A 26,613-nucleotide genomic window follows, 5' to 3' on the forward strand; every position below is an offset into this window, starting at 1 on the left:
CTCGCCTGACTTTTACTGTGCAAGACGGGGGCTGAAGTTCCCCTTCAGGCATCATTACTCTCCCATTTTCTGAAGTTGACCGTGTTCACATACTAATCTGTAACTTTGACAAGACCACCTCGCCTTCTCTCTACGTTGATTCTGACGTTTGAAAGCCAGCATGTAGCAGTGCTTATGTATGTGTTATTTACCGCAGAGCCAAACCAAGTGACAGGGCCCATGAGTAGAAGATGAATCCACTGTGATCCCTAAACCTGAGTCTGTCCAAAGAGAATGTCGCCGCTGTCAGGTCCAGACGTGACCCTCCGTCAGAGGCTCGGAGTCACACCCTCTGAGCCTGCTGTGTGTTTGAACTAGGGCTCCCTTGTGCAGCTCCCTCTCCCCCTGGGATTCATAAATACCTTTCTTTATTCTTATTGATAGAAGTGCTATGGTGATATCTCTGTGCCACTCGCTACGTGTTCTGTCAGGCTACTTATTTAATGTTGGCTAAGTCCTGGGTTCTCAAACCCAGCCAGTACAGCGGCCCCCCCGAGGTTTCTTCTCATTGCACCCCTCTGCTAATTCCATTTGTACCTGGGCCCCATGACTTTCTCCTTTGGATTTTCTAAACTTCCTCTATCTACTATATTTTATATTCCTAAACGTTTGTAACCTCTGCAGCACCTAACACAGTACTTTGAATGTGGTAGGTGCCTTAATAAATAATTATTGAATTAGTGAGTGAAGGAATGAACCAAGGATTAACTGTAAAAAAAAAAATTCGTGGCAATATGTCTTGGCCATACGGGCAAAAGGAAATACTTATTCTGTCTTTGAAAGCTCCTGGCTGGAAAAGGTTTTGAAGTCCTTCCCCCAAGCAGATGGCCATTCACCTAATGCTTGGGGATCTCCAGAGAACACCTTATAGAATCTTGCATGTAGTCTGTTCCTTCAGTGACCGATGCTTTAACTTCTTTATGTCTGGTCCAAATACCCATGTGACATCGCAGAACTTTCCAAGTTGACCCAGTGTGCACATTCTCCTCCAAGTCTTTTATGAGAAAACCACCAAAGGTAACAGAAACGTGTTGGTTTCTTTGAAGCTGGTGAGGACGTCTCACTGTGAACTGTGAGACCCTTGTGTCCCCCCCTGTTTCATTCAGTCTTGCTGTACTGGGATTGTTCTGCGTGTCGGTGAGGGGGGTGGAGTTCTTCCCTTGGCTGGCAGCCTTAATGTGCTCTCTTTAGCTCACTACCTATCTGGCTCCTAAAAGTATGAGCCATAGAAAGACTTTTTCAGGCTTCTAATGTGACTGTAATATCCTGTGTTTATTCTTCATTTTATAAAGACAGTGGAAGAGTGACCATGAATGAAGCCTTAAAAAAAATTGATCCTTGTTGAAGGTTTGCACCCAGGACTAGACCACGTATGAGTTTCACTTTCCTAAACCAGTCAGTCCCTGTAGCATATTTCAAGGCCAGGCTATACACCCCACAATGGATGATTCATTAAGCTCTTCCTATGGAATAATTCTAGGCTCAATAAACATTTGAAAATGTTTAAAAAGATATAAATTATAATCCTTGGTCAATTCCCTATAGTTGCTTTGCCCTAAAATTGGTCCTGGCACAAACCTTTTTCTTACCTTTGTTCATGCTCTTCCCTCCACCATGTCATGCTGTTCCCTTCCCATCTAGGTGTATGTATCACTCATCTACTTAGAGGTGACATGAATAAAACTTGATCCCCAGAATGGTGGGGGTACCAGCCAGCCAGTGTGGATGTTCTAACTCCTCTCTGGGACTGTAGTGATTGGTATAGAAGTCTTATCTCACCCGCTGGAGGTGAGCTTTTAGGGAGTCACTACTATTATATATATTCTTGTACTGCACACAGCGTTTAGTGCCTTCCTTGTGCATAACAGAAACTTGCCACGTATTGGGAAAGAACACCCCTTTCCCTCCTGGGCCTTAGCCAGGAACCACAGCCGTGTTCCTCAGTTGCCAATGGAAATTAGGTGGGAGACAGGAGTGAACATGGGGAGGTCAGAAGGTATGTGAAGGAACGGAGCCTAGAGGCTTACGTGGCTGCTTCTGTTTCATTCATCGACTGACTTTATTCGGAAAGCTCTGGTCCCCTCAGTCCGCAGGAGTCGCGGGCAGAGGTGATGGGTCTGCATGTACAAATGGGGAAGGAAGAAAAGTCCTTCATTCACATTATCTGGCAGCCTGACCTGTGTCCCTTCTCATGTCTCCATCGCCCCAGCCCCCCCCCCCCCGCCCTCCTGTCTTTTGGGGAGCTTTGCAGCCACACTGGGATTAACGCTCTTTTTGCATATTTAGAAAGCAAAAATGAATGATTAACCTCAAGAATCTATTCTCTTCACAACCCAATGTCAAACGAAGCATTCCATAAAAGTTAATTTAAAAATAAAAGCAGGAGGGGGAAGCTGTGTACCCTCAGGCCATCTTCACCTCTGTACTTGTTTTTCATAAGGGAGTTTTTGCTCCTGTGGGAAATTGCGTTTGAGGGGAGATATACAAACTAATCAAAGCCTCTGCCGCCTTCAGTGATGGCTGTGCCTCGTTTTCATTTGGGCAGTGAGCACCTCTTTTCGGAGTCTCTCTTCATTGAACATTTTCCTTTGAATCTTTCAAAAATAATGATACTTACTGTTCTGTTTTTCCTTGCTAAGTACAAAAGTAGTAACACATGTCATCCAAAAGATGCCGTGAATTTTAAGATGTCCAATTTCAGAGACGTTAATGAGGAAGGAAAAATGTGGACCTTGGAATTGGTGAAAGACGGTATATACTCTTAGTAGAGAGTTTACAAACGATAGGAAAGTATAAAGTAGATAATAAAATACACCTCCATATCACCACGCAGAGATCATGTCGTTCGTAGCTGTTAGGTCTAATTCCTTCTAGTGTTTCTTTCTATGCGTGGGAACATACGTTTCTTTTTAGAAAATATCAGATATAATATTTTGTATCTTGCTTTTTTCCCAATACTCATATCTTCTTTTTAAAAAAAATATATCTTTATTGATTTCAGAGAGGAAGGGAGAGGGGGAGAGAGAGAGAGAAAGAGAAACATCAGTGAGAGAGTCATTGATCGGCTGCCTCCTGCATGCCCCCGACTGGGATCGAGCCCGCAACCCGGGCATGTGCCCGACCGGGGATCGCACTGTGATCTCCTAGACCCTAGGTCGATGCTCAGCCGCTGAGCCACGCCTGGCCGGGAAATACTCCTATATCTTGAACATTTTTTCTTATTTTGGATTTCTTGAAAATGCCTTATTTAAAAGTGGCTTAAATATTAATCCCCTACTTCTGGTCATTTAATTCACTTCCACTGTTCTGATATCATCCATAGGGCTCTGGCGAACATCTTTGTGCGTCTGTGTTTGCATCCAGGGTTGTTTCTTTAGGGGAAATTACTAGAAGTGGAATACCTGGGCGAGGGAAGAGCGTGTGGAGATTTTAAAATGTGCATGAGTATTATGTTCCCATCCTTGGCACACCCGCTTGGCCACTTCCTCACCTCAGCCGTGCCTGGTCCTCAAAGTGGCGACTTGCGCCGCCACGTGTTCCGAGGCCTGAGTGCCCAGGCGCCCCCGGTGCCCTCCACCTCGTGGGTTTGAGGTTGGGCGCTCCTCTCAGGGTCCACGTGATGCATTTACCTAGGTGCTGCTCCTTCAGAGTGGACAGCCCCGTGCCAGCATCCTTGGCCCGTCTGCAGCCTCATCCCACCTCTGCTGGATCCAGCCCAATTCCTTGCCACCTCTGGCTTATCAAGCACCTTTCCCTAATATTTTGTGCTGAACGGAGTTTCCATCTCTTAGTGTTCCATGGATCGTCTCACTGGAAGTCTGGAAATGGGGCAGGCAGTGGCCTGTGTCTGTCCTGACATCTTGCCAGGAGGCTTCCCCTTTCCCTCTCACTGGCTGTTAAATTCTGAAAATGTTCTCAGTCATGGATGTCGAGGAAAAATAAGGTCATAAATATGAAGATTGAGGGGTGAGAATGGACAGGTGAGTCAGGACGAAAAGCTTCAGTGATTGTGTGAAGCTGGGAGATTGGATTTCAGCATTGGGCTCAATTGTGCTCAGGAGTGCCTCAGCAGAGCTCTTGATTGTTACTTTACGAAATTTGGGATGAAATAGCCCTGGGGACACACTGGACAACAAAACCAAGGAAGTACAGGCTGGGTTAAATTTAGGGGACCAACTGTTGGGGTTTGTCGATGGGGAGGGGGCCTTGGGATGAGAGACTTCAGTGTTAAAATCAAGAAAGTCCTGGGCATGAATGGGCCACCGTAGCCCAAATTAAGCCTTTGCATCTGAGGTCTTTTATATACGGGAAGAGATTTCATGCTACACTGACTGGAGCTCTCTTCACCCTCCGATGGAGCCACAGTGTCTCTCAGCAAACAGAGGGAGCCCCTGGTCTGGTTATTTTGCCGAATCCATTCTGCAAGCTCTTATCCCACCTGAATGCACAGTCAGCCAGTTTTTAGCTATCTTCTTGAGATGGCTCTGGCACATAGACATTCCTTAATGTTTTCTTTTTAAAAATTATTAGGAGTCACCTTTTAAAGTTAGGAATGTCTTCGGTATATCCTTTAACAAGTACAACCCATGAAGCTTGAGCCACTTTTAGGAGACTTAGAGTTTTAGATAAATTAGAAGCTCTTAAATGAAAATTACAGGGTTCTTTCTGAAAGTCATAAAGAACTAGAGACAGTTTCGAGCAACGGAGAGGTTTTTGATTAGAGAGTTGCCAAGGATTTGAATAAAGGTACAAGCCTCCAAGGATTACTTCGAATGTTGTGTTTGCCACGTGGCCTGTGTCAGATTAGTTGCCCCTCAGGGGAATAAAAGCATGTTACAAATCTGTCCATTGAGATGATTTCTCCGCTTATGATGTCTGTGGATCCTAGTATTTTAATTTATTGATTTTAGAGAAATAAGGGAGACAGAGAGAGAGAAGAACATGGATTTGCTCTTCCACTTATTTATGCATTCATTGGTTGATTCTTGTATGTGTCCTGACCAGGGATCAAACCCGCAACCGTGGAGTATCAGCTGATTCTCTAACCAGCTGAGCCACCCGGCAGGGCTGTGGGTCCCGGTATTCATAGCACAGGAGCAAGCAGGCTTTCATGTGGGCGAATGAGAATGGCCTCCATGTATTTCTTAGAAATTGATTCAGCCCTTTATAGGAATCTGGTCTGGGGAACCTCTTCCAATCACTGCTGCTTTGTTTGTTTGACTCTGAAACCCCCGTTAGGAAAATAGTGTGGCTCCACCAGGAATTCTCAGGAGTGTCCTTAACCAGAATCCCCAGAGAGGGCCAGCTGGCCGAGAAGGGTCCCTCAGCCTTTCCATGAGGCCTGAGCCACCTTCTGAGCCCAGGTCTGCAGAGGGGGTTCTGCTCTGATCCTCTCTGTTAGCCTTCCTTGTCGTCTTTATATTTGATTTTAACGCCCCAGGATTACCACTGGTGTTTTCGTTTCGTAGTACTGTGCATACAGTCTCCTAATGAGCCACGACTTAGGCATCCTCAGTCGGTTGTTTCTGTGGAAATGCCCCAAGTTGCTCTTAATGTCTCTCTTCTCCTCACTTCACTTATCCAGTCCATTAGCAGGTCCTGTTGTCTTCCTCTAAACCACTGTGAACGCGGTCACTGCTTGCCGTCACCCTGCGTCACCATAGTCCAAACCACTGTCCCCTGCTGCGTGGGTCACTGCCGCAGCTTCCTGCTGGGTCTCCCTGCTTCCAGCCAGGCTCCCTCCAGTCCTCGCTACTCTCTATAAAGCTGCCACGGTGATCTGTTTTAAACTTAGAGCACATTTTTTCCCTGCTTAAAATTTTCTAAAGGCTTCCCATGGTATCTAGAGTCAAACTCCAAATTTCTACCACGACCAAGAGACCGCCTTAACCCGTTCAGCTTTCCGCATGCTCCTTGCTCACGCTGCCCTCTCACCGGTCCGCCTTCTTCCTCGACTACACGCCCGTTCCCACTTCAGCACCTTGGCCCTGGCTCTGCCCTCTGCCTGGAACTCTCTCCTCCCAGATCTGGGCATTGCAGGCTCCTTGTGATTCAGGTCTCATCTCAGCTTCAGTTTCACCGGTGAAGGCTCTGCATGCACATACCCCGCCCTGGCTCTAAACTTGCTGAACTGTCCTTGATTTTCTCCACCGCACTTCCCATCGTAATTTCTCATGCATTTATTACATGTCTTCTCCAACCTAATGGACCCTCCATGAGAGCAGGGTAGAGTAGTGCTTGGCACTTGGTAGCTGCTTACCCAGATACTAAATTAAGTCACGTGTATAAGTGTTTTTCTTCTTTGTGAGAACACCGGGACATTAACCCTATACAGTTATATAGCAGCATATATTACTAGTCTCAAGATGCTGAGCTGGGCAGCCTTAAAGAATTTTCAAAAGACTTTTTGGTTGATATAAAATATATATATATATAGATTTTTTTTTAGAGCAGTTTTAGGTTCATAGCAAAATTGAGCAGAAAGTACCAAGTTCCCGTATACCTCTGCCCCGACCCATTCACAACCCCCCACTATCAACATCGTGCACCAGAATAGCACATTTTTATAATCGATGAGCCTATATGGACATGTCATTATCACCGGAGTCCATAATTTACATTAGGGTTCACTCTTGGTGTTGTATATCTTATAGATGTTGAAAATGTATTATGACGTATACCTACCATTATAATGTTGTACGTCATAGTTTCCCTACTCTAAAAAAGCTTCTGTAATCCTCCTGTTCAGCCTCTTCCCCCTACCCCCAGCGGGCGGCCACCACAGATTGTTTTACTGTCTCTATAGATTTGCCTCTTCCAGAACGTTGTATAGTTGGAATCTTATAGTACATGTAGCCCTTTCATCTTGTCTTCTTTCACTCAGTAATATGCACTTAAGTTTCCGCACGTCTTTTCCTGGCTTGATAGCTCATTTATTTTTAGTGCTGAGTTATATTCCACTGTCTGTGTCACAGTTTATATCCAGTTGATGGATGGTGCTCCTGAGTTCCCACGTCCTTCGTGATTTTTTTGCCTCACGAATCTGTCCGTTTCTGAAAGGCGATGTTGCAGTCTCTGTCTCTCCTATCAGTTTTTGCCTCACACATTTTGATGCTCTTTTAAGGCACATAGATCTTAAGGATTTTTACACCTTCTGAGGGCTGACCCCTGTATCATTATGGCCCTTTTTCATCCCTGGTAGTTTTCCTTGCTTTGAAGCCTGCTCTGTCTGAAACTCACGCAGGGCCTCAGCTTTGTTTTAAGTAGTATTAGTAGTACGTCTTCCTCCAGCCCTTTACTTTTCATCTATACATGTCTTTACATTTAAAGAGAGTTTCTTGTTCTCAACGTATAGTTTGCTCTTGTTTTTTCATCCAGTCTGACAGTCGCTGGCTTTTCATTGGTGTGTTTAGATCATTGATGTTTTAAGTCATTATTGATATAGTTGAGTGAATACCTACCTTATCTGTTAGTGTTTTTTGTTTGTTGCCCTTGTTCTTTGTTCTTATTTTTTCTCTTTGGCCATCATTTCTTCAAGAACATTTTTTTTTTGTTATCCATCCTCAGAAACTCAAATTACTGTATGTTAAAACTGCTTAATATTGTCTTACAGGTCATGGGTGGTCGTTTTTGTTGTTGCTGTTGCCTCTTTACTCTGTGTGCTTTGTTTGGGGTAGTTCCTATTTCTGTGTACTCCAGTTTACTGATGCTTCCTTCTGTAGTGTCTAAAGCACTGGTGATCTCATTCAATGTGATATTTCAGAAACTATGTTTTTCCTTTTTAGATGCTCCATTTTATTTATATATAACAGACATACATGTGAAAGAAAGGAAAGCTGTATCTGTCTTCTGTATCATGTATCAGATATATACCACATGCCTTTCATTTCTCTCTTATGTTGATTTTTGAATGGATACTGGGCGTTGCAAATTTTATTTGTTGAGTGTCTGATTTTGTTATACTCTTTTAAATAGTGTTGGACTTTGCTCTGGTGAGTAATTAAATTATTTGGAATAAGTTTAAATCTTTTAAGGCTTACTTTTAAGCTATTCAGTGGATCTCCAGAAGCCTTTAATCTAAGACTAATTTAGCACTACTACTAACATGATGCTTTTTTAAAGACTGTTTATTATCTCATGTAGTAGGACCATTCTGCCTGCTGAGAACACAGAGTGATCCTGGCCCTGTGTGAGGTCTGAGATTTGTTCAACCTCTTGCTTTCCCGTGCTGCTTTTCCTGACCATGGGCAGTTTTCATGCACAGGTGCACTGACTTGAAGGAACCCTCTTGCCTATGTCTGCTTGCTCTCTCTTTCTCTCTCTCTCTCTTTCTCTCTCGTTTTCTCTCTGTCTGTGCAGGTTCTTCTGTTCTAGTGGTCTGCCTTACAAGTCCTTGCTGGCTTGGCTTTCCCAACCTCCAGCTTCTGTCTTCACAACTCAGCAAGAAGGGAAACTGAAAACTGTATGTTCTGTCTGACTTGCCCCTCCCTCCTCTGTGGCTTTGAAACTGTTTTCAGGGAGTGAGTTAGGACAATTGTAGGGCTCACTGACATATCATTTCTATTACCTTTGGGATTATATCTTGCTCTGCTTTCCAGTGTCAGAGACCGAGTTTGCTAGTTTTGGTCTGTTTCATAGTTGTTTAAGGTTGGAGGGTAAACCTTGTCACTCTTACTCCAGCATGTGTTTCCTTTCTTATCTTTAGAGGCAACATTGTAGGTTGTTTTTGCTGACATGTAAGGGGTGTTGTGGTCTTTGCCTCTTAGCTTGTGTCATTGCCTTTCTTGGTATCTAGGTAAGAAGCTTCTGTTCCCTATATGGACCTCCGCTGTTGCCGGGGCACAGTGCTATTCAGTTCTCTTCTTTATAATACAGGAAGAGCTGTCCTAAGTGGAGGTGGTACCGGTTTTGCCTGACATGTGGCATCATTCCTTAGAATACACAACTTGGCCATTGGTTTTTCTCCCGCTGCCTGTGGTTTTAGGCACATTCTTCAGCTGATGAACTCACCGCCTACTCCATCCTTGGGTTGTGAACCCATAGGATTGAGTTCTGTTCTGAGAGCCAGAGCTTTGCAACATGCTGAGTTGGTTGTTTTGTTGCCTGGAAAATTGTTAGGGCAAAATTGATGCTTTGATTGGGGAGAGAAAGGCAGATTTTCAGATGAAAGATAGTCAACCCCAAATGATATGCAAGAACTTCAGCTTATTCCAAAGGCATGGGTAGAATTCAATATGTCATGAGAAACAGGAAGAAGTCCAATCCATGCATTTTTAAGTTGGCGGGGAGTGGGTATCATTAAGACTACAAGTAAGTAAGGTAACCATACGTCCCAGTAGCTAAGGACAGTCCTGGTGTACACCTGTTGTTCTGGAATAATTATTAATAACATTCCATTTCACTCTTGAAAGCGTCATGGTCTTGTTGGTCATTTTATTTATAAAAAATGCTTTAAAGAATACAAAGCATTTGTTAATTTCTTTACTGTCATTGTTTGAATGATGGATTTACTGTTTACTTTGTATTTTAGTTAAATAGTATAGACTTAATAAGTGTGTGTATGTGTGGTTTTGTTTTTAATTTTTGGTATTTTTCCTGCAGATGATCTCAATGCCACCCACCAACACTGTGTTTTGGCTGGTTTACCACCTCGGTTCAGTTCCACCCACCGTGTGGCAGAGGTAAGTGTAAATAAAAATGTGATTCAGACTTAATTGGATGTGACAGAAGTGGTTGAATGAGCAATTTATCATGGAACTTTGGAAGAGCATTTGATAGGAAAATTACTTCCATCTAACTCGACTTCAGTCTCTGTTTACTTGCTTTTTTAGCCCTGAGTTGTGTTGAATAGTTTTAAAGAGTGTATTCACAGCGTGGGATAAGTATATTTTGCTTCTTTGGGGTTATGTTTCTTGGAGAAGGTAAGTGCCGTTGGCAGGTGCTGCTAGTTGGAGATTTTCTACGGGGTGCGTATCTGTCAAGGTCAAGGGCAGGAGATGGCCAGAAGGAAGTGGGAGGGATTTGTGTGCTTGTGCATGCATTAGCTGTGCTTGGGCTCAGACAGCTGAGAATTTACATTTCCCTGAACTCTTTGGTCAGGCTTCTGGGCATGTGGATGTAAATGTAGGCAATTTACAGTGGTGCCAAGGAATGTCTGAGCTCCCAGTTGTGTTTATAACCCAGACCTCACTGCTGAATTCTGCCACCACTTGGAGCGGCTGGTGGTCAGAAGATGGGACTAGTTGGTTATGGAAACTTTAGCGATGAGGAAAACCCTTGGCAGTCACCCTGGGGTGCTGCGTGCTTAGTTAGGAAGGATCTCCGAGAGCAGAGGAATCGGGACAAGGATTACGGGTTGACCTCTCTCCAAGCCTGTTACAGAGCTTTGCTGTAGAGTTTGACTCTTAATCGTACGGCAGTGAGGACATGGGGGGGGGTACCACCAGCTGCGGGGCGGCAAGGCCTCTCTAGTCCTGAGGCCCCGAGTCTGGGAGGCGGCTTTCCTGGCGGGCAGGCCATGCTGCTGGTGGCAGGGAGGCATGAGTGACTGCTTCAGTCACCATGCAGCAGGCCGTCCCCCACTCCTCCCCCCATCCACCCGTCTCCTCTCCCACTCCCCCATCCGCCTGAATGTTTGAGTGCCTGGTGCGTGTCCAGCAGCACCCCACGCTCGAGAGGGATGCAGCCATCAACACAGCAATTATGGCTACTACCTTCGTTGAACTTGCGTTTCAGTTAGGGAGACAAATATTAAACAAATAAACATAGAAATAATTACCTTAGAGACCTAAAACTAAGCTCTGTTAGGAAGTCAGGGAGGAAGTAGTGAAGGAAAGAAGTGAGCAAATATCTACAGACCATCTACTATGTGCTTTGTATTGGACAAAAAGGACTTCTTTTTTTTTTTTTTTTTTAAATATATCTTTATTGATTTCAGAGAGAAGAAGGGAGAGGGAGAGAGAGAGAGAAACATCAACGATGAGAGAGTCATTGATCGGCTGCCTCCTGCACGCCCCCCACTGGGGATGGAGCCCGCAACCCGGGCATGTGCCCTGACAGAATAGAACCCCAATCGCCTGGATCCTAGGTCAGCACTCAACCGCTGAGCCATGCCCGGCTGGGCAAGGACGTCGTTCTTATACGAGATGTTACAGGCCTCTGTCTCTCTAGCCAGAACCCACTCAGGAATCCTTTTCTTCTGGATCCACTTGACCACAGTGTGGCTACTTAAGTGGATCCTTCTTGCACCTTTTAAAATATAACCTGGCAGAGTAGACAAGCTGATTAATGCTGTGCTCGGAGGACTGGCACAAAATGATGAAGACAGAGTTTGGGGAGATAGATTTGATGAGGACGAGCACCGTGCCTAGTTCATGTGAGGCTTAAATGAGTTAATACCTGCAAGGCTTTCAGAACGGGGTGGTGCAGCGCATGCACTCAGAACACGTCAGCCGCTGCAGTCACTATCAAGCTACTGCTCCCGTTACTGCGGCGACTCCTACTCTCTTCCCATTTATCCTGATGAAAAGCCAATGGCAGACAGGAACAACCCCAGCTCTTTGTGTGGGATGCTGTTCTGTCTCCATTTATACATCAGAGGGTAAATAATAAAGCAAGAGACACTGAGTCATCAGTGGAGTGGGTCTGGACTGTAAGAGTTGCTGTTGATTGAAATTACTGTTCAGAAGAAGGGAAGTAATTTCAGTTCATTCCTTCTGAAAACTTTTGTTGCACTTTCCTGTGTTCAATGTATTCTTATCTTTAAATTTTTTTTATTTTTCAATTATAGTTGACACTCAATATTATATTAGTTTTAGATGTACAGTATAGTGTTAGACATCTATATAATTTATGAAGCGATCCCCCTGATAAGTAGTACCCACCTGGTACTGCACATAGTTGTTACAATATTACTGACTGTATTCCCTGTGCTGTTCTTTACATCTGTGACTATTTTGTAACTGCCAGTTTGTACTTATTAATCTCTTCCCCATTTTCAACCAGCCTCCCCTCTGGCAACCATCAGCCTGTTCTCTGTATAGATAGATGAGTCTGTTTCTGTTTTGTTTGTTCATTTATTTTGTGTTTTAGCTTCCACAAATAAGTGAAATCATATGGCATTCGTCCTTCTCTGACTTATTTCACTTAGCATAATACCCTCCAGGTCCATCCGTGTTGTGGCAAATGGCAAGATTTCATTCCTTTTTTATGGCCGAGTACTATTCCATTGACTGTATGTACCATATCTTCTTTATCCAGTTGTCTGTTGATGGACACTTAGGTTGCTTCCATATCTTGGCTATTGTAAATAATGCTGTGAAGAGGGATGGTTGACACATTCAGAATCTTCATGCTGCTTACAGTCTGAGTGGGTATAGTGCAGAATAGAACGTAGCACACAGCATCAGGCTTCATGGGTGAGGTGACAGGTAAGACTTCAACATGTAGGAATGAGGGGATTTTAGGACAGTTGAGGAGAGCTAATGGGTGAGGACTCAGGTGGGAATCTCGTGACTGGGATGGGGTGGAGATACCTGGGGAGTACTGAGTGGCTGCACTTGAACCTGATACCATGGTTAGCAGGTGAGGCTGATCCTGAATGAGACCAGAGTGTGAAAGATCTTGAATATTATATTGGGAGATTGAATTTAAGTTGGTTGGCAGGTGGGATATTGATTATTTATCTTACTAGTCACATATTGGAGATATCTTTAGGAAGAGAAATATGATAGAGACATCAATTAAACCTATCAGGATCTGAACTAAGATAGTAGCACAGGGAAAAAGAAAAATTCCCATGATTAATGTAGGAGACATAGTGTCCGATTTTGCACCTGACTGACTAAAGTGGCGGGAGCAGTGTTAGAATGAATGAATGAATGAATGAACGAACGAACGGTTTATTAGATGGTTTCCATGTGCCAGGCTTTTGGATGACTCTGGGTGTCAAGTGTGGGTGATTTGGGGATGACATTCCCACTAATAGACACAGGGATCTAAGACATCAGGGGAAGACAGTAGTTTGTCCAGTTTTGCACAGGTGGAGTTCAACTCCATGTTTTTGTTTTTTCTTGGTAGCAGTTTGGAGCTGCCTCCCTTATGTTCCTGGCACTTGGAGATCCTCTTACTAAAATACATATTAGTCAAGCTTCTGTTTTTGGCACATAAACTTTTTTTTCCCAGGCTTTTTCCATATCACACTGTACAAAATGGCAGTAACTGTGCAAAGAATTTTTGTGCTAGGAGGTTAGCCTTTCTAAGGGATCAATTTAAATGACAAATATTAAAATAAAAATCCTTTAGGGAATGCATTTTCCACATTGAGCCTCAAGGGTATTTATAGCTCACTGTTTATCATTCTAGGAAATCATGTCATTATCTAAATAAGCGGATGCACAGGCCGTCTGCATCCTCTCCTTTTCTGACATGGGATCATTCAAAGCAGGAGTTTGTCCATTTGACCTGTTTTGGTCCCACAGACCAGAGAGGGATGAGCTAGTTATCTGTGCCCTTGTGATACCCAGGTTCTAAGTCATGCCTCTGAACGGACCTTGAGGGCATCAGCCACGTAGTCCCCATTACTTGAAGAATCAGTTCCCCCAAGGACTGCAATTGCAGAAAAGGAAAGTGAGTTATTTGCCCTGTGTTTATAACTTCATTTTTTTTTTTTTTTTTTCTGCCATGACTGTTCTATTTTGTGTATTTTTGAAACAGTCCTATACTCTGGTTACCTTTCTTTCCCAGTGTTAAGTTCAGGGCACTTGAGGTAAAGTCAGTGTCCTTGACTTCTTGGTTAATTAGTTATTTTTACATTTAGAACTCAGTTCTATTCATATATATATTCTACATATAAATAATAGGGTATTAGCCTGAGGGAGCCTACATTTTAGTTAGAGATATGAGGCTTATATAATAAAAGAAAACCAACAAGATGAGTGGCCCAGGTGAGGCCAAGCTGGTAGCACAGAGCCCAGTGGGCAGTCCACTATAGTAATTCTTAAGGAGTATAGGCTGAGCTGTGAAGGTGACAGGTGAATGTACGTTATGGGGACAAATGTGAACAGTTCTAGGAAGAGGCATGGCAAATTTGGAACTTGCTTATAATCTGGATTTCTGTTTTTTTCTGCAGTGCTCGACGGGGACCTTGGATTATATCTTACAGCGCTGCCAGTTGGCTCTGCAGAACATCCGTGAGGAGGCAGACAGCGGTGAAGTCTCTCTGAAGTCCTTGGAGCCTGCAGTTTTGAAACAAGGAGAAGAAATCCACAACGAGGTGAGAGTTTTGAAGAACTGTGAAGGGGATCTGAGATCATATCCTACTTGCAAACTTACAAGTTAATTTGCCATAGTTTCATATGAGTGTAAGACATGTGACTCCCAGAGACAAAGGACAGTTTTTATTACTTACAACAGTAGCAGTCGCTAGAGTAACAGCATTTCTGTGCCAGTTTTCCAAACCTCTATTCCTACAGTGCAATGCAAAGTGGGCCAGATAGCATGTGCAGGTGGAGGGGTTGCATTATAGGAGAGGAACCTGAGCCAAGGGAACCCGAATCTTTTATAATAGGCAGTAAGCATGCTTGTTCTTTGCTTCAAATCAAGGCACTGTCTTTATCATCTAAGTCTGTTAGCAAACCTGCCCTTTGGTCTGGAGGGAGAAACTATACCGTCCAAAGCTGTTCACTTTATAAACATCACTACATAAACTCTCACTGCAGTGAGAGTTTGAAACAAAGGACAGTTCCTTGCTTACAATGCAGAAACACAAGAGACCCATGAAGAACAGTCTCCCAACAGATCTGATGGGAATTGAGGGTGGATCCTAGAAGCAAGTGTAAGTGTCTTGCTTTTTGTTTATTAGTACCAATTTTGCAGTATGTGAGACCCGCAGGTCTGGATCCCATGAGTCAGTTTTGCAAACTTTACTGTTCTCATTAGTACTTTTTTAATTTTTCTTTATCTTTGGATTACAGATATTTTTTTAATCTGTTTAACACATTCTTTAAATCAACTCATTTTTACATAAGTACATTTCTTTAAGAAGGAAGCTTTATATTACCACCGCAAGTGGAAAGCCAGCATCATCAGCCAAAAGAAAAAGTAACCAGAAAAATATAGCCATGAAAACAGAGCAGTGTTATTAAATTCTTGTGGGGAGAAGGCTCTAAAGCTAAAGTCTTCGTTCTTTACATTAAGAAGGGTAATTAGGGCAAACTTCATAAATTTTCTAAAAGTCATTGAATTCTGTACATAGAATGGGTGAATTTTATGGTGGGTAAATTATACCTAAAAAAAAAAAAAGGACTATTAAAAGGAGAAAAGAGTTTACCAAATAGAAGAAAATTGTTGAAGATCATCACATCACCAACCTGAGACTTTCTTTTTGGTGTAATTGGAAGGATTGATGGAGAATTTGGAATACAGGAATGTTCAATACGTAATAACTGAACCTGTGCTAAGTACTCTTCTGGGTAGTTTAGGATATATTGCTAAAGAAAATAGACATGGTGCAGGGAGGTGACAATAATAGAGATTGAGATAAGTAGAGAACATCTCTCTGAGAAGATGCCCTTTGAGCAGAGACTTGCAGGAGGTAAGGGAGTGAGCCCGGTGGATATCTGAGGAACAAGCGTTCGGGTAGAGGCACCAACCAGTGCAAAGACTGTGTTCATAATTAGTTAAGGGGTAGTTTGATTTGAGTGGCAGAAGTGAGGCTGTGAGTTTACAGAAGATGAGGTCACAGAGATGGTGCCCTAAAGGTTTGAGGGTCCCTGGAAACACAAGTGCTTTCTTTTTTACCCTGTGGGAACTGGGGTTTGAGCAGAGGAGAAACATTGTAATATAATATCTTCAAAAAGATATTTAATATCTTGTGAACGGCCCCACTGTTTGTGAAACATTGCTATAGTTTGCAGACCCAAAGGCAAAGGAATTCTGCCTTTCAGGGAAACAGTAACCACTTTTAATGCTAAGCCAAACCTTCATTGTGCCTGGTCGGTGTCCATGTTCTCTTCTACCTGTCCTGGCCGGGGACATTGCTGATGGCTAGAACTGTAGGAAAGATAAGCATTTACGTACTGGAGACCTCACTGAATTTGACCTGGGAACAAAGTTATGTCTTTCTCCATATTTGTAGTGAAGAAATTCTCACCTAGAAGTGTACTTGCCTCCTTCTTAAAAACCTTGCAGTTTTAGGAGCTGGGCTAGCAGAATGGATGCTCTATAAAATCACACTCTTTTTCTAGAACGGTGTCATCTGAACTCATCTTCTTCAGAAAGTGGCCGGCTGCTTTTGACACCGTATGTGTTAGCAATGTGAGGCAGCGATATATCAGGAAACTTAGTCCTTTGAGGCTGCCTGCCATTGAATGGAGAGAGAAAACCTGACTCCAGATAGCATGCATTCCAGTCTTCTCCATCCCCCAATCTTTGATTCTTCAAGGCCATCTCTTTACTTAAGAATTAAATCCACATGTCAGGGCACATCGTCAGACACAGTTCTTGTGCCGTCCAAGTTGGCCTGAGATCAGGCGCTCTCGGGCTTAGTCGCTGCTGTGACCTGTTATGAAAGCATGATTGTCCATAATAGTTACCCCGGGCCCTCGTTGTTTGCTTTGCCCTGTCTTAAAGGCCATGTGCCTTTGCTGGACTAATGATAGGGCGAAGTCCTTGGTTTTATGTACTGCAGGCCTTTAGGCTGTGTGGGTTTAGAAGTGGCTTGTCTTCCTTGTCTTAGATGGTTTCTAACTAAGCAATTTGGGAACTTTGGGATTGGAACCGAATCCACAAGAAGATATATTTTTTTTCCAACTTAAGATGCTTAGAAAAGATTTTTGTTATAAGCAGAATCTTTCTCTGTGTTCGTGAATAGTTGGTCTTTCTTCTTGAAAATGTAAACTGTGGAATCTAGTCTCTTTACCTGGCCAGCGTCCCCTAGGAGCAGGTGTTCTTCAGTGACATCCTTCGGTTCTCATCCGGTTCTGATCAGAGCTGTTGTGGAAGGGCCCTCCTAGGGTGGCCCTTTGTAGACGGCACCTTAGCATCTCTCCCTGGTCCGAGGTGTTTCTCAGTGATTACAATGAGCTATGGACCCCACTGGCCATGTTCACACATTTCATGAAGGAACTCCATGAGTTGACCTGGGATCTAGTCAAGAGCCCACACGAACTTGGCGGAAGAAAAAATAGGTGATGTTTCCTTACCTGTAAGAGTAATGGAGATGATTTATAACTGTATGGTGGTGTAGTAGCTCAGAAATATGGTTTCAGAATCTTATCAGCTTCGCTTTCCTCACGTCTAAGTGGCCAATGACCTAGAAGGTTCAGGTGGGTGGGTGGATTCTGTTTCTTCCTCTCCTTCAGACTCTTCTAGACGTTTCTAGAACAAAACTCTTCTCGATCGATCTTTTTGGCTATTCTGTGGAGAAGGCAGGTGTGAGTTAGTTAAAAAGGTTATAGAGATGGGTTTTGGGTCACAGCTATGAAACTGACACCATTGTGAACATACTTTCATTTTTCTGTGATGACTCAGAGGTCCTTTCAAGGGCTCTTGGTTGTCAGCATGCCTTCTGATACCTGTGGGCACTCTAGTGAACTTCCGTAAGTGCAAGACGGAAGTCTGGGAGTTAGGCTTGTGAGCATCATGAACTCTGAGAGAGCCTCTAGAGAGCTCCTGGTCGTGGTCTCCCTGCTGCTCACATCTCTGGGGATCAGCATTGCCCGTGGAGGGTTCCTTGGCCACCGTCAGCAGCTCCCCTCCTGATGGCTTGTCTCTTATTTCTGCTCTGGTAGCTGTGAGCCTCCCAGAAGAACTAGACTCTGGGGAAGGGATGAAGATCCTTCTCGGGCCTTGGCTAGAACTTTATCGGTCCGTCAACATGGTTAGAGTGATTTCTTTTAGCCCTGACGTAAGAAGGCTTCTGCTCTATTTTGGGTCCTTACCCTTTGGATTTTGTGCAGTGTCCACCCCACAGCCCTGCTTTTTCACCCCCAGAGTTTAGGGTAGGGTAGGGCAGAGAGACAACCCAGCTATTTTTTTGTAATCCAAACTCTGAATCAAGAAGCTAGGATTTTTTTCCCCTCCCTCAATTAATTTGAAGAAAGGAGCCAACTACTTCTCTTGGCAATGGAGGAACTCGTGAGGGTGGCATTTGATTACAATCCTGTAATATTTTTGCTCACAACATTGAAATGGAAAGGTCGGGTCATGGACTGGAATAAAATGCATGCCAGTGGATCTGATGCCCACCAAGATTGTATCTCCCGGGCAGTACTTTCACTCAAGAATAGAACTCTGTTGGGAGTAAGTCCTTGGTGTTGGACTTTTCTGGTCGGCCTCCTGAGAGGGGTTGGGCAGTAAGTTCTGGACCTTGTGGCCTTGCCCACTTCCTGTTCTTAGCACTTAGCAAGTGCCTGGCACATAGTAAGCTGCTTGTTATTAACCCACTTAGTCCTCACTGCAAACCTCTGTGGTTATTAGTTGCCACAGTAGGGTCAGAGGAAAGAAAAGATGCTGTTAGTGTTTCTGCTGTTCTTTGTACCTGTTGTCATTTGCCCTAAGTTGAGGAGCGACGACTTGGTTGGCTCTGCAGGGTTAATGTGTGTGCACCTCCGTAATTAACTTTGTGTTGTTAGATGTGTGGTTGTGTGGGTGGACATCTATCACCAGCTCCTCCCGGCCTACAGATAAATTCTTTATTTTAAATCTAAGAAACTTAAAATCAGTATCTCCTAATATGTGTATTTTGCCCTTGATGCTAATCTCTAGTAAAGATATCTAATAAAAACATACTTTGTTGGATTATATCTGTCCCATCACACACAGTGCAGGCTGCTGTATGCTTTAGGATCTCGGCACTTGCCGTTGGATGACTTACGGCTGCCCGGCGTCGGACTGATCAATGTGGCTGCAAGTCCCTCCCCAGCCCGAGCTGGGTCACCTCGCTGAGCACTGAGGCGACTCTTTCCCTGGCTTTGCAGAAGTGCTCTGGAGACTGCAGGTTACTCTGGGAACTGGTTAGGCCGAGCTTTTCTCTCCGTTCTCATCCTCTGGCTGTGAAGCTGCTGAGGGAGAGCTGATGCCCACGTGCTGCCCTTGCCCGGGCACCACGAGGGCATTGTCACCTCCCCGGTCTTTGCGTCCGCAGGTGGAGTTCGAGTGGCTGAGACAGTTCTGGTTCCAAGGCACTCGCTACAGGAAGTGCACCGACTGGTGGCGCGAGCCCATGGCGCAGCTGGAGGACATGTGGCGCCGGATGGAAGGTGTGGTAAGTACGGCCCGCGCCGGTGTCCGGGGGTGCGGGTCGGTTCTCCGCGCCTCGTGTGCGCAGGTGAATACACACGGGACTCTTCTGAATTAGCGAGTTGATCGCTTTTGGTAAGGTAATGGAGCAGCCGGGATTTTGTCAGTATGACCTCCGTTCAGTCGAATGAACATTTTTTGAGCATTTCCTACATAAGAGGCGCTGTGTTAGACACCCTAGGAAAGAACAGCGAGGAGAGAGCACTGTAACAATGGTACCTGAAATTTATCTGTATCTTTATATGTACCAGCATTATTCTAAGGGGTTTCCCTCTATTAACTTTCAAACTTCTTTCCACAGTCCTGTGAGCCCCAGAAACTGTGAGGAGCCTTATTAATTAAATTATTTATTTATTTATTTCTGTTAATCCTCACCTGAGGATATTTTTTTTCATTGATTTTAGAGAGATTAGAAGGGAGGGAGAGAGGAAGGAGGGGAGAGAGAGGAAAACATTGATGTGATAGAGACACGTCCATTGGTTGCCTCCCACACGCACCCTGACCAGGGCTGGGGATCCAACCTGCAACTCTGGTACATGCCCTTGACTGGGATTCGAACCCACGGCCCTTCGCTGTGCAGGCTGACACTCTTCCCATTGAGCAGCACTGGCCAGGGCATGAGCCTTAATTTATTGATGTGAAAACTGAGGCATAGAGAAAAGAGTGCCTCACCCAAGATCCCCCAGTAAGTGGCATCGCAAGCCGGAAACTCAGGCAGTCCTGCTCTGTAGCTTGTGCCCCCGCCACTGCCCCGGTTGAATGAGGAGGGAGACGCGGATACCGCCAGGTGCCACATTAGCTTAAAGGGGACCCTGTCACAGAGATGTCTGAAAATCGCAGTTGGGAGCGGAGAGTATTCAGTTCAGACCACTGGAGCCGGCACTGTTGTAGAACCATAGGTGTGGCTCTTGGGGACCTTGGATGGGGCAGAGTAGGGTCAGATGGGGCACTTGGAGAAGAATTTAGGCTCCAGGAACTATATAACCAAGATCAGAAGTGGGGGAGTCGAGTGAGACAAGAAATTCAGGGGGCATGGCAGGAAATGTAGCTGGAAGGCATAGAGGCCACACGAGGGCTTGAATAAAGTCTTCATTTAATTAATAGTAATAATAGCAAATACTTACATGATACTTACTATGTACCAGACACTGTTCTAAATGCTCTATACATAACTTATTTAACTTGTAGGACAACTCTATAAAGTAGGTGTTATTTTCCCCTTTTACAAACGAGGGGACCGAAGCCCAAAAGGGTCCACATCACTTTCTCAGGGTCATTGACTCTAAGTGGGGAGCTGGGGTTTGAACTCCCGGAGGCCAGCTCCAGGGTCACACCCTTCAGCACCTCACCACTGCGCCTCCAGACAGTTGAATTTGGAGTGCAGGGGGGGAGTGATAAAAGCCTGCTGAACTCTTGAGATAGCGTCACTGCATAGACTTTGAAATGTGCTGGAAACAATGAACTCATCTGCAAAAACGGGCTGCTATTGCTAACCTCCATTTTATAATAATGAAACTAGCAAGTCACAGCCCTGGAGGGGCCCGGTTGGAAAGTCTGGGTGAGAATCCAGAAGTCCCTGCTTTCCAGACGCCTCCTCAAATCTTTAAACCATGCATTTCATGGACGTATGTCTGAGGGAAGAACGCTGTAACCCTTGTGGAGGGCTGAGTATCGCAGGAATGGGGTTCTCCAAAGAAATGAATCAGTGCAAAGCTGAGTATCGTAAACCCGAGTTGGAGGTAATGAAAAGTCCATGCCTACGTCTCCCCCTTTTGTCCTGTTCCTCAAATTAGCCCGTGTGGTGTGCACTCGTTTTTATGGGATGGATATATAAAGGCAGCTTCAATTTCAGGCCTTTTTTTTCCCCTTCATTTTGGTTTTGTCCATTTACGTCTGAGTTTGAACTTCTTTACTTGCTGAACCTTGACTCTAAGACGTCAGCTTGACTTGGGGATTGTAATTTGACAACTCTGTGAATTAGAATTGGCAGACGAATACGGGAGGAACTCGCTAATTTTGTTAAAAATGTTTTTCAGTTGCTTTTGTCATTTTTTGCTTTTTTAAAAAGTGAAATCTTTGGTATTGTGAGCTTGCCAGTGATGTTCATTGTGAATTCATTTAAGAGATTTAGTTATAACGTGTGTTTTTTTAATATTTGGTGGTGATGGCACATGAGATGGAATATCTTCTATTTATTTTCTAACGCTCGTGTAAAAAAATACTGAAAAGGAAGAGCAATCCTGGGACTTCTCCAGAGCGTGCTTGCCTGCCATCGGTGTGGCATTACTGAGTGTTCCCAGTGAAATGAATGGCCTCAGTGTCTGCAGCAAGCCTCAGGATGATCATTATCAGCAGAGCGAAGGTTTGGGCCAAGATAAAAGGGATGGTACTTCTAAATTAAATCTAAGCATTGCTTCAAGCCTTTTTTTAATGACTTTGAACAAATTCATAATAATTTATTTTTGCGGTTGGAGGAGACAGAAGAGAATGATCCTTGGAAAAGTCCGTGCTTCCGTGGTTCTGTTTGTGCAGGACCATCTGGTATTTGTGTACTTGGCACAAGCCGGTTCAATGCCGACTTTGCACCAAGCCCATCTCATATTTTTCAGTTGCAAGCAGTAGGGGGCAATGTTGAGCTACCAGTTCGAGGCCCCCAAATGCTAGCCTTTCAGGAAAATGCATACAAATGTACCATTAACTGTCAAGAATTATCCCTGTTGCTCCAAGTTAGCTGTAATCTCCAAGATTCCATAACACAGGAAATCAGTTGTGGGTTAACAAATTCAACAGCAATTTAACATAAAAAGTGCAGAGTTTGGCGCACATTTGGATCCTATAGAATTAGACTAATCTAAACGGCATTTCTGAATGTGCTCACGTTGCTTCCAGGGAATATATTACTCAAAATTACTATCCTTTTAGACAAATGATTCTTCTTTATCTTTATGCTTTTGGTGTGTTTTTTTTTGGAATCTTAAAATCACGTGTGTGTTGTGGAAAGACTTCTCTAATTAATGTCTTTTGTCTGTTCCGCAACATGGCATCGATCTCTTTTGGCAAGAAAATAAAACAAAAAACCCCAGGCAATATGTACATTACTTTTCCCCTCTGCTTATGAGTAACGCAACCTCTGACAGCCCTTGTGTCAGCGAAGAGACTGGCGTTGTAATTTCTCTCTGTCTTTGTGCCCCCTTTTTTTTTTTTTTTTACTTTGCGGCTGGAAGGTGTGGTCTCAGGTAGGATAGAGAAGAATGGAAAATGAGCTTTGAAACCGCATTTCTGCCATTAACAGTAATTGCTTCACATGTCATAACCGGTCGCCTATTTCAAAAAGTTGAGTCAGCTGTCTCGGAGGCTCCCCAGCCTCTCCGCGCTTTCCCATCCGCCGGCTCCGTCTGCATCGCGCTGTTTACTCTCGCCTCCCCCTCCCTGAGGATGGCTTTACCCTGAGCACGCTCTTGTGATGTAAATGTTCAACCTTCGATTTGAATGACATTCTGATAAAATATCACATTTTCCTTGAATATTGCCTCCTGAGTTAACCCCAGAGCAACAGAACGCTTTTTCTAACCCAGGAATTTAGCCTAACCTTTCCTCTCCTTTGCTCTCTATTTGGGAAGGCATTATACCACCATCACACTATTCAAATATTTGTATTTTATTTTTAAAAATCAGCTCACCGCCCACAGTCAAGATTACCGTATTATGAGCAGACTTCTCAGGATAAGAGAGAGTTTCCATTTGAAAGAAACTGGACAAGCTTTGCTTTCTGGGTAAAGAGAAATCTGAAAAGCCGAAGTCTCCTGTGAGGTGAGGGAGCCGTGCTGTAGCCGGAGATGCAGCGGATAGGCCGCCGTCTCGCAGGGTCTGCTATCGCGCTCTGCAAAACTGACATTTATTTTACCTATGAAATGCTTTAACACTATCAACCTCGCAGCGATACAGAAGAGAATGCTAGGTGGGGTGTCCTTTAAATTGATGACATTTATTCATTTCCTTTTGACCTTAGAAAAAAAAGCTCAATTTGGTATAATCCAATGGAAATATTCGCTTCCAGAGTAAACATTTGCAGGAGTACTGATGATTTCTGCGCTGGAGAGAAATGTCTTCCTGCTTTCTTCATTGCTCTTTTCTTTTCGAGACGCTGATGGCTTGGAATGTTTTGAGTTGCGTTTCCTGTCTTGACAGTTCCTCCGCGGGGGTAGCACCGCCTTTCTGTGGCCGTTGGCCTTACTAACCCTTATTGACTTTAGTGGGCAGGAGCCAAGACTGGATTATTTTAATGTATCCGTTTCGAAGCAGTGTAAAATACAACATATAATTATGCTATGTAAGCCACAGGCTGCATTTCGTTTTACCCATTTATGTTCTGATTTGGCACAGGAGAGAGCAGGAGATGTGGAAATGAGTAGGTGTTTTATTTAATACCGTTCCCCGTTTCTTGTTGTTAAAGTTTTAAGAGAGAAAGGTACTTAAGAATGTGAGGGCTATCTTTTACGAGTCAGTTACAATAGTTTCTTTTCAAGATGAGTCATACCTCTTCCCTTGCAGCTCGGCCTGCGTTAACCTTCTGGAAAAGCTCCTGCCCCGAGCCTGCCCGCGCTGGCGGGTCGAGCCCTCCTCCCTGCGGCTTACTCAGCTGCGGGGAAGGGCTGAGCTGCGGAGCCGCTTGTTTGTTTTTGGAGAGATTAATGAAGCTATCATCACAGCGCTTTAGATTGAAATCTTCGTAACTCAACAGAGAAACAAGGCCGCCTTTTCTTATACCGAAATACACATTGACTGTGCTGGGCTCATTTTAAACTTTCGTTTAGGATGAAAGATTTTGGGAGGTATGAGGAAGAAAGACTATAAATATTAATATTTTTTGTCCATATTGATGAAGTCACCAACTTATATAGATATGTATGCATATATACTTATGTATATCCCCCTTTAGTTTTAATGTATATACCAAATTATATTTGCTCACATGAGCCTGCACTTGTGATACAGGAGCAGGAATATATTATAGTAATTTGGGATCGGGTGTGAGATGGCCCATGGATTTAAATTAAAATTAAAATTCCCTTCTCCCCTTTTTGATGGGTACAGTGCTGAGTGGCTGAGGATAAGCAGAGATTGGAGGCAGGTAAACAGCCACAGCACCCAATAATTCAGATTCTGTACACAGACACTGAGTTTTGGGACTGCTATGTTTAGCTTTGGAAATTTGGGAAAAAGGGGGGAAAAAGTCACTTTTTAGCCCACAGTGGCTTAAAACCCTTGGCTCATGTATTTTTATTATCTTGAATGTGTTCACTGAAGGTTGGTGCTCTCAGTTCTCCGGCCTCCTCACCCACCCACCCCAATTCCCCACAGAGGCATTGTTCTATTAAGAGTGAACTATCTGGGGGGAAGGCGTATGTGTAATTTAGCAATGAATTTTTAATACCTTTTGATTCCTTCTTTGATTGCCTTCTGGATTTCTCTCAGATTTTTCCAATTTTTCCCTTAGTTGCTACAGACTTAGTAATGATTGGAAAAAAAAAAAGTGTTCTGTATCCTGTCTTTTTGGGGAAGAAATTTACAATTCCAAGAGAATTCAGGCTTAAGCCTTAGAAACAGAATGTGCATCGAAAGCACAAAGGACTGTGTTTATGATTCTCTTTGAAGTGTTTTTGCAACTGGATAAAGAAAAATTTAGAACTCGCCTGATAGTGTTCAGGGTAAATACTTAAACCCCTTTAGAGAATTTCACACACAGATACTGTGCAGCAGAAAAAAGGGATACTTATGTTCCTTAAAGCTGCTACAGCCTACAGCTTTGTACTTAAAGACAGAGGTGTTGAATAGAATTCTACTGAGGATACATCCAGTGACAATATCTCCAAGAACATCAGAGCAAACCAGTGGGTAGGACTTTCTGTTTTTAACCCTTCTGTGAGCTGTGTGAGAGTTGAGCTTTATTGGCACCGAGCACTTGGATGTGCCTGTTATGCCCCAGGAATGTGAAGAGGCGAGTCCAGGCCTCTGCTCAGCACACAATGGGAACAAACCTGAAAAATGCTGAAGATGGTAAAGTAAAGTGACAGGAGCTGGGACATTCCAAGTGAAAGCCTGGCCGTCTCTCTGCACTCTTGTTAGCGCGTGGAGAGGAGCTGGAATAAGCGGCCACGGCTTGTATTGTAGCTGCGGTTTCATAGGCTTTAGCTAAATGTTGCTGGCCTTTGTTAAATACACACACGCACACACACGCATGCACACACATTTCACACACTGTAAGTATATGTATATACATATATATATATTTTTATTAGATGAATTCTTTTGTTTGAAATAATTTTAACTGCCCTGGAATTCTGATTGATGGAAAGGTGTGAAAACCCTGCTCCTTTCCCCTGGGGTGCCAGTCTAGCCTTGGCTGCTGGAATTGATTTGGGGTTACTTAGAGCATCATAGCATTTCAGATGTGAACTCAAACCCTGGTGCCACACTGGAGTGTCAGGGATGTTCATTTTTCCAGGAAAAGATACAACGTAACACAAACATACACAGTATTTCCTCTCCTCTAGTTTTTTTGGGGGGTGGGGGGAGAGTGGGGAGTAGGGCATTAAATTCAGCTCTACTCTGTCATTGTCTTATTTTAAAGAAATACTGTAGAAGAACCTCTAGAAACATGAAGTTATGTTTTAAAAAAAAAAACCCCAGCATATCTACAGTTTTGAAAGGGAAGCAAGATTTCCAAAGGATGTGCCAGTTGTTGGGAATATTGTAAATATTTTAGGATCCCCCCCCCCCAAGTTGGTTAATTGCATGGTCCTTAAAAGTGTTACCTTCTAAAGAAAATGATGGTGAGGAAATGAGGAGGCTTGTAAGACGTGAAATACCGCAGACATGTAAGTCATCAGCAGTAGCAATTTCAGAAGGAAGTGTAGACAGTCCTCAACTTAGGGACCTTTTCTCAGAGGTCATTTGACAAATGTCCCTCATGACAGCATCTCTCCCCTCTTCTCATTTCCCTTCCTCTAGAGCTGGGGTCTGTCTTGGAGCTATAGAGACTCACAATGACTTTGAGCTCAGGGCTATTCTGGTAGTTTCTGCTTCTCTATGGGCTAAATACTTTGGGAGGCTGGGCTGGGAATCTTTCCATATTTTGCAAAAATGTCTCTATGGGGAAATGTGCTCCAAGTGCCAAAACCCGCCTTACCCGAGAGCTCTGGGAACACATTAAGTTGGCTCTTCTGTGCATTAAGGGTAACATAAGCATCATCCTGCTTTCTTCTTTTCGGACAT

General features: G+C 43.8%; 1 protein-coding gene across 3 annotated transcripts in view; it reads left to right on the top strand.

The window, feature by feature from the left end:
* Positions 1 to 26,613, top strand: part of FTO (FTO alpha-ketoglutarate dependent dioxygenase) — a 316,814-nt gene that overhangs the window by 119,137 nt on the left and 171,064 nt on the right. For all 3 annotated transcript variants that reach the window (XM_016221020.2, XM_087827442.1, XM_087827443.1), the window contains exons 5-7: positions 9,640 to 9,719; positions 14,168 to 14,311; positions 19,184 to 19,303. In XM_016221020.2, coding sequence (XP_016076506.2) covers positions 9,640 to 9,719; positions 14,168 to 14,311; positions 19,184 to 19,303 — 344 coding nt within the window. The remainder of the gene's footprint in view (positions 1 to 9,639; positions 9,720 to 14,167; positions 14,312 to 19,183; positions 19,304 to 26,613) is intronic.

This window comes from Miniopterus natalensis, chromosome 18 (assembly GCF_054644295.1).
Source record: "Miniopterus natalensis isolate mMinNat1 chromosome 18, mMinNat1.hap1, whole genome shotgun sequence".
Classification (NCBI taxonomy): domain Eukaryota; kingdom Metazoa; phylum Chordata; class Mammalia; order Chiroptera; family Miniopteridae; genus Miniopterus; species Miniopterus natalensis.